General features: G+C 48.4%; 1 protein-coding gene across 1 annotated transcript; it reads left to right on the top strand.

Moving 5' to 3' along the window:
* Positions 1-1,323: 1,323 nt before the first annotated feature.
* FZD1 (frizzled class receptor 1) lies at positions 1,324-5,644 on the top strand. Its single transcript, XM_037836627.1, has one exon. It carries the CDS (start codon positions 1,901-1,903, stop codon positions 3,851-3,853), a length of 1,953 nt encoding a protein of 650 aa, XP_037692555.1. The 5' UTR covers positions 1,324-1,900; the 3' UTR covers positions 3,854-5,644.
* The last annotated feature ends 2,257 nt before the right edge of the window (positions 5,645-7,901 follow it).

Consider the following 7,901-nt stretch of genomic DNA (forward strand, 5'->3'; position numbering starts at 1 on the left):
CCCACTTTAAGTATTTGCTTCTTTCAAGCTCCATCAGATTTGAGGTGGGCATTATGATAACTGATTTACATTTCTGGGCCCTTCTCTAGGGCAAGGGCCATGCCTTGTTCATTTTTGTACCTTTCTGCCTAACACAGTGCTTACAGCATAATGGGTGTTTAGTAAATATTTATTAAACAACTAAGTGCATAAACGAATGAAAGAAAATTAATTGAAGAAAAGCATCCGACAAATCTATGGTAGAAATAGTAATTCTAATTAACTGATAAAAACTGACTTAGAGGCACAGTTAAAACATCATTTCTTTAAAAATGTTACACGGAGACAACAAGAATTGTCCTAGACGAAGTGAGCTATTTTGGAATTAGGAAGGGAACAGGCGGTTTGTTTTCAGACTCTTTCTAAACCAAAAAAAAAAAAAAAAAGGAAAGAAAAAAGAAAAAACCTGGCGTTCCCAGCTCTGCATACCAGTCGGTCAAGACCGTGCTGCAGCCCCGCCTGTGGGACCTAACTGGCCCAGGTGTGACACTCCCAGGGATTCCCAGAGTCACGGGCGTCCCCGGGCTTTCAGAAGTTTCCTCGCAGCTCCCCTAGGGCCCCGGCTGCTGGCGCGCGCGGCTCGGGCCCCGCCACTTCTGGGGTCCGGGGCAAAGAGGACGCTCCAGGAGAGGCGCCCCTACCGCCTCCGTGGTCGAATCCCCAGGTTTTTCTTGCTTCTGACTTGATTAAAAAAGAGTAAAAGGAGTTTTGCTATAAGAAAGATGATAGTAGAGGACCGCGCTTCTGGCTTTACTTTTAAAAAATCCATCAAAGTTCGTCTGTGTTCTTCATTTGACAGGGATCCCGAGAGAACTTCTGCTAGGGGGAAATGGCGCGTCCAAAGCCCGCCAAGCCCAGCCTGCGAGCTCTGGGATTTTTGTTGTTGTTTTGTTTTGTTTTTTGTTTGTTTTTGTTTTCGTTTTCAGAGTAGTGTTTTAAACAGAATCTTGACAGACACAAACCCAAAAGAAGTCGTGCGCTCCTTAGGTCAGGGGGTCTGTTCTGATTGCAGCTCTCGATGTGCTGTTAGTAACCAGGGTGAAAAGGAGGATTTTTAAACATGAAAATGGATAAAAGACAAGAAAAGCCAAGTCGCGCGGTCCGCCGACTCCTATTCATTATCTCCAGCAGCATATGGGACCATTCTCCTACTTGTCCTCGCCCTTTCATCCTCAAAAGCACAAGCAACCAAGCCTGTCCCGCTTCATAGCAAACCCACTCTTTGTGCCAGAGCAGTGCCTCTGCCACCACCGCTACCGCCTCCTCCTCCCGCCCGCCGCCGGCGTTCGCGCAGGGAAGGAGGCGGCGGGCGCCCTTTGCGGGGGTAAGCCGTTGCGGCGATTGGGCGACGGTCCCTGAGCCTCCAGTTCCGCGTCGGTTTCAAGGCTCCTCCCTCTTGGTGAAAGACAGACTGCGGGGCGCCTGGAAACCGGTCCGAGGGCGCGCAAGGGAGAGGAGAGGGAGAGAGTTGAGGGATTGACACAAATGGTCGGGCGGCGGCGGCGGAGAAGGAGGCGGAGGCGCAGGGGGGAGCCGAGGCCACAGGGCTGCCGTGAGTTGAGCGCTCTACGGGGCTGCGGCCACTAGCGCGGCGCCGTCAGCCGGGAGCCAGCGAGCCGAGGGCCAGGAGGGCGAGACGCGACCCCAGCGTGCCCGAGCCATCCCGGCTCTACCCGCCGCCGGCGCTTCATGAATCGCAAGTTTCCGCGGCAGCGGCGGCTGCGGGACGCGGAGCGGGAGCCGGCCGAGCGGGCCTCGGGCTGGACGGAGGGCACCGGCGCAGAGGAGATCTCCCCGGACACAGGGGAGACCGCCGCCGGCCGCGCCACAGCTAGCCCCAGCCAAGCGGCGCCGAGAAAGTATGGCTGAGGAGGAGGCGCCTAAGAAGTGCCGGGCCGCCGGCGGCAGCGGGAGCTGGGAACTTTGTGTCCGGGCGCTCCTGGCCGGGCCGCCGGCGGAGGGGAGCGGGGATACCGGCAGCCGCCGCCGCCCCCCCCATCCCCGTCCCCCAGCTGACCCCGGACGCTTGGCGCGCAGGCTGCTGCTGCTACTTTGGCTGCTGGAGGCTCCGCAGCTGCTGGGGGTACGGGCGCAGGCGGCGGGCCAAGGGCAGGGGCCCGGGCCGGGCCAGCAGCCCCCGCCACCGCCTCAGCAGCAGCAGAGCGGGCAACAGTACAACGGCGAGCGGGGCATCTCCATCCCAGACCATGGCTACTGCCAGCCCATCTCCATCCCGCTGTGCACGGACATCGCGTACAACCAGACTATCATGCCCAACCTGCTGGGCCACACGAACCAGGAGGACGCGGGCCTCGAGGTGCACCAGTTCTACCCTCTGGTAAAGGTGCAGTGCTCCGCCGAACTCAAGTTCTTCCTGTGCTCCATGTACGCTCCCGTGTGCACCGTGCTGGAGCAGGCGCTGCCTCCCTGCCGCTCCCTGTGCGAGCGAGCGCGCCAGGGCTGCGAGGCGCTCATGAACAAGTTCGGCTTCCAGTGGCCTGACACTCTCAAGTGCGAGAAGTTCCCGGTGCATGGCGCCGGCGAGCTGTGCGTGGGCCAGAACACGTCGGACAAGGGCACCCCGACCCCCTCGTTGCTGCCAGAGTTCTGGACCAGCAACCCCCAGCACGGCGGCGGACACCGGGGCGGCGGCTACCCGGGGGGCGCCGGCGCGTCCGAGCGAGGCAAGTTCTCGTGCCCGCGCGCCCTCAAGGTGCCTTCCTACCTCAACTACCACTTCCTTGGGGAGAAGGACTGCGGTGCGCCCTGTGAGCCGACCAAGGTATACGGGCTCATGTACTTCGGGCCGGAGGAGCTGCGCTTCTCGCGCACCTGGATCGGCATCTGGTCGGTGCTGTGCTGCGCCTCCACCCTCTTCACGGTGCTCACGTACCTGGTAGACATGCGGCGCTTCAGCTACCCGGAGCGACCCATCATCTTCCTATCGGGCTGCTACACGGCGGTGGCGGTGGCCTATATCGCCGGCTTCCTGCTGGAGGACCGGGTGGTGTGTAACGACAAGTTCGCCGAGGACGGGGCGCGCACGGTGGCGCAGGGCACCAAGAAGGAGGGCTGCACCATCCTCTTCATGATGCTCTACTTCTTCAGTATGGCCAGCTCCATCTGGTGGGTGATCCTGTCGCTCACCTGGTTCCTGGCGGCCGGTATGAAATGGGGCCACGAAGCGATAGAGGCCAACTCACAGTACTTCCATCTGGCCGCCTGGGCCGTGCCCGCCATCAAGACCATCACCATCTTAGCTCTGGGCCAGGTGGACGGCGACGTGCTGAGTGGGGTGTGTTTCGTGGGGCTCAACAACGTGGATGCGCTGCGCGGCTTCGTGCTGGCGCCCCTTTTTGTGTACTTGTTCATTGGCACCTCCTTCCTGCTGGCGGGCTTCGTGTCGCTCTTCCGCATCCGGACCATCATGAAGCACGATGGCACCAAGACCGAGAAGCTGGAGAAGCTCATGGTGCGCATCGGCGTCTTCAGCGTGCTCTACACGGTGCCGGCCACCATAGTCATCGCCTGCTACTTCTATGAACAGGCCTTCCGGGACCAGTGGGAGCGCAGCTGGGTGGCCCAGAGCTGCAAGAGCTACGCCATCCCCTGCCCCCACCTCCAGGCGGGCGGGGGCGCCCCGCCCCTCCCGCCCATGAGCCCCGACTTCACAGTCTTCATGATCAAGTACCTTATGACGCTGATCGTGGGCATCACGTCGGGCTTCTGGATCTGGTCGGGCAAGACCCTCAACTCCTGGAGGAAGTTCTACACCAGGCTCACCAACAGCAAACAGGGGGAGACCACCGTCTGAGGACGGAGGTACCCAGCCCGTTCCCAGCCCCTCGGCCCAGTCCCAGCCACTCCACAAGAGCCAGCCCCAGGAATCCATCCCAAGCCTGGCTACTCGAGCCTTCCTCGCTAGACAGACACTTCTGCAGGCTTCTTTTAACGACGCAACTCCTGCAAAAGCGTCAGTCCCGGGGGCAGACGGACATGGGGGCCGACTCTACCCTAACACTCTGGTAACAGGACTGTACGCTTTTATGATTGTAAATAGACTGTAAGATTTTTGTAAGTATATTTGTATTTAAATGACGGCCGATCACGCGTTTTTCTTTTTTAATTTTGATTATTTAGGACGGTTCAACCATTTGAGGCTTTTTCCTTTTCGCGCTTTTGGGAGTACTGCAGAGGGGAAAACTCGAGCGCATCCTCCCTGCCGCGTGTTGCAGGGGTCTGTCTGGGCACCGGCTCTGGGTCGAGTCCTGCGCGGCGGGGTGCAGCTGGGGTCACTTCTCTTCTCCTTCTTCTGCTCCCTCCCTTCTCTTCCCTTGCTTGGGGTGGGGCCTCTTTAGATAACGAACACCACAAAGCTTCCAAATCCTGTGGTGGGCCCCTGCCCATTCGATTCAACCCTCGCCCATCCCAATTCAGCCCCTCGCCCGAGGGCAAATTGAGAAGGCCTGTCCCTTAGACTTCGAGAAGATGAAGTTTCACTGTGGAGAACCTTCCCCCCAGCCCCGCAGGCGTTCACTGGTGTGGCCGCGGGCAGTCCCAGTCTCCCTCCTCTCTCCCCTTCTGGGCCCAGACACTCCCTCCTCCATCCTTAAGTTGGTTGGAGGGTGAGTGGGATAACCAATACCAAACTTTTTTTTTTGATGGATGAGCTCATTTCATTCCCAAGCGTCTAAAACCTGGGATGGGTTTGGCCGGCGTCATGGAAAGATGTGGTTACTGAGATTTGGGAAGAGGCATGAAGCTTTGTGTGGGTTGGGAGAGACTGAAGATGGGGTTACAAAATGTTAATTCTAATCGCACACTGATGCCTGGCAACCTGCCCCTAGAACTGAGACAGACGAGCATTTAGATTTTACCATTCTGTAAAATGAAAATGTTGAGGTCACTTGGAAAGCTTTGTTAAGGAGTTGATATTTGCCGTCAGTAACAGGACAGCAGCACATAATCAGAATATGAAAACGTGAAGGAGATTTCAATGTAATGGACTTCCCCAGATTGAGTGCTGTTTTCTTATTTTTAATCAAACAATAATTAGATATATATCAAAAACTTTAAAATGTAAATTTCTACATTTTCAACTTATTATTATTCAGCCACATATTCTGAGGGAGAAACAATGCACTCTATTAATAATAACTTGATAAGATTTCAGAAGGTAAAGAAAGTGTTTTAATGGATGGGGTTAGCTCCTCAAACAAAATACTGGCATGCATGCTAAAGGGAAAATGTGTGCAGGTCTGCGTTAAATCTTGTGTCCTCCTTTTATACAGATTTACAGAAATTTGTCAGATGTAAACCTTTCAAAGCCATTTAAATATCTTCTGTTCTCTGTGAAAAGGAGGAGAAAAACAATCCTCCTGATTGTATTGTTATAAACTTTAAGAGTTTATCAAAATGCTGGTACTTAGGACCTAAATTTATCTATGTCTGTCACACCCTAAAAAGACAATGGTCTTTGAATTTGGTATACATTTATTCTGTTCACTATCACAAAATCATCTATATTTATAGAGGAATAGAAGTTTATATATATAAAATACCATATTTTTAATTTCACAAATAAAAATTAAAGTTTTATACAAAATTATATGGTTTTTGTGCCTGAAAATAATAGAACTTGAACTGTCTGCACTATCTTTATATTTTATAGTGTCTCATTAGCCAGTCCCACAGTACAAAAATTCAGGAATTTAATGAAAAAGTCTACTTAAACCTTTAGAGCAGTCCTTCAAAATAATTATTCTGTTTGCATTGTTGTGATTTATGTTGTGAGGTCATAAGATCTGTTTTCCTAACAGTGGAAAATAGAATTTTGCAAATTATTTCTTTACTCAAAGAGGCTTATTAAAAGAGAACTCTAATTTTAATATTAAAGCTTTTTTTTCTTTCAAGGGGTAAATTTACATGACTTTTTTATAATAGGTTTAGGTTTACATCATCAGCCATCACCTTTGTCATGATTTTTATGAGGTATTGTCTTATCCTTTTCTACAGTCTTGGATATCCAGAAATCATAAATAGGCAATCGATAAATGATGAAATGACTGTGTGCTTATACACATTTTAAACAGCAGTTAGGTTTATAAGGCTATGTTGCTGTATGTTCCTGAAAACCCCAATTTTATATCATTCAAGGAGCTGTCTCCAGAGGAATTATCTAGCTGGTCTACTCTTAGTCAGAATTTATGTATATAGATATATGTATATATGTGTGTATCTATAGGTCAATGGATACACACATATAACTAATACTACACTCTAATTTTTCAAAAACAGATGGAAAGTTTACTTGTATATTTCATAATATGGAAATAAGGTTGAGAAATTGAAAATGTTAGGTGAAAAACAGCGAATACATTTGGAAAACAAGTCTTTTATTTCTTTTCAGATTACAAATATCTTTATTAAATTTTCCCGTGGAAACATTTTTTGATAAAATGACAATGGGCTAAAATGATCATTGATACAATAGAGTTACTTTCATGGTTATAAATAAGGCAATTTCTTTGATTATAAGTCATTGTCATTACTCATTTTCAGGCAAATGAAAAATTACGTCTAATTGAAAAAATATATAGCATTCAATTTTAAGTAGCAAAATGCAATTTTATGTTCTTTATTCTTTGTTAGATTAGTCTATTATAGTAGATATCTAAAAGGTTTCATTGTATGGATTCCCAAAATAGTAATTCTTAGTCCAAATTAAAACATACCTCCTCACTAGGAATTTAATCAGTCAGATAATTATTGGGAATTCTTTTTTTTAAAAAAAAAAGATTATTAGTTTTCACCCAAGGAATAAGTATTAAATCATTCTTATTGTGGCTATCCTTAGAATGATATAACTATAGATTTGGTGCAGAACGATTTTATTTGCTGAATCTAAATGTTTTTAAAAGACATTTAAAAATTACCATCAGGCTTTGCTTTTAGAAAAACAATTGTTAAAGAATTATGCTGCAAATAAAAATCCAGTGTATTGTTTTGTTTCTTTTAATACTGGTGGCAAAATAGGACCTGTCTGGAAAACCATAAAGCCACTTGGGGGTATTGTCACATTAATATGTGGTTTCCATGACAAGTTCTGCTTTCAGATGGTTTGATTTACCTAATTTTTTAAAAAAAACAGCTATTAATTGGAGTCAATTCCCCCTAAGGGTGTGTTTGATTCAGCTTTTAGAGTCAATGTATATGTAGTCTGAAAGCCTTCTGATGTTCTTAAAAACAAAAACAAAGGCAATTTTTCAACTTAAACTTTGTAGTGGTAGAGAGTCATATTTTTAATCTCAAATCCAGTAAGTACAAATATACTCAGAAGAGCTGGACTGGAGTTTTCAGCTTGTCCTGGGATAGTCACTTGCCAGCCCGACTTTACAGTGCTGGTCCTTTTGTCTCCATGAAGCACCGAAGCCCTCAGCTACAGCTGCATCAATCCTAAAGTCCAGGATTTAACTAGGAAAGGTGACCACAGTATAGAGTTGGTGGCCAATTAAGAAGAAAATTGTCCAAACCACAAACTGTTCCAGGGTTTAGGAGGCTTCAGATCACTTTCCCTGATACCATGTTTCAACCTTGGTACACATTTGTTTTTTTATAAAAAGATGCCGTACTTTGTGTGTGTGTGTGTGTGTGTGTGTGTGTGTGTGTGTGTGCATGCGTGCGTGCACACGCATTTGCGTTTGACTTCAGCTACTGTTTTTATTGCTTTCTCATCCATCTATTGGCTATTGGCCTCTTTTTATGTAATGTACATGCAATTAATTAAAACCAGTGGTATGGCATTGACATCCAATTTTAATATTCTGTGTAACTGGAGACTTTAAGAATGGAAACAAAATGTG

The sequence above is a fragment of the Choloepus didactylus genome, chromosome 5, assembly GCF_015220235.1.
Source record: "Choloepus didactylus isolate mChoDid1 chromosome 5, mChoDid1.pri, whole genome shotgun sequence".
NCBI classification, from domain to species: domain Eukaryota; kingdom Metazoa; phylum Chordata; class Mammalia; order Pilosa; family Megalonychidae; genus Choloepus; species Choloepus didactylus.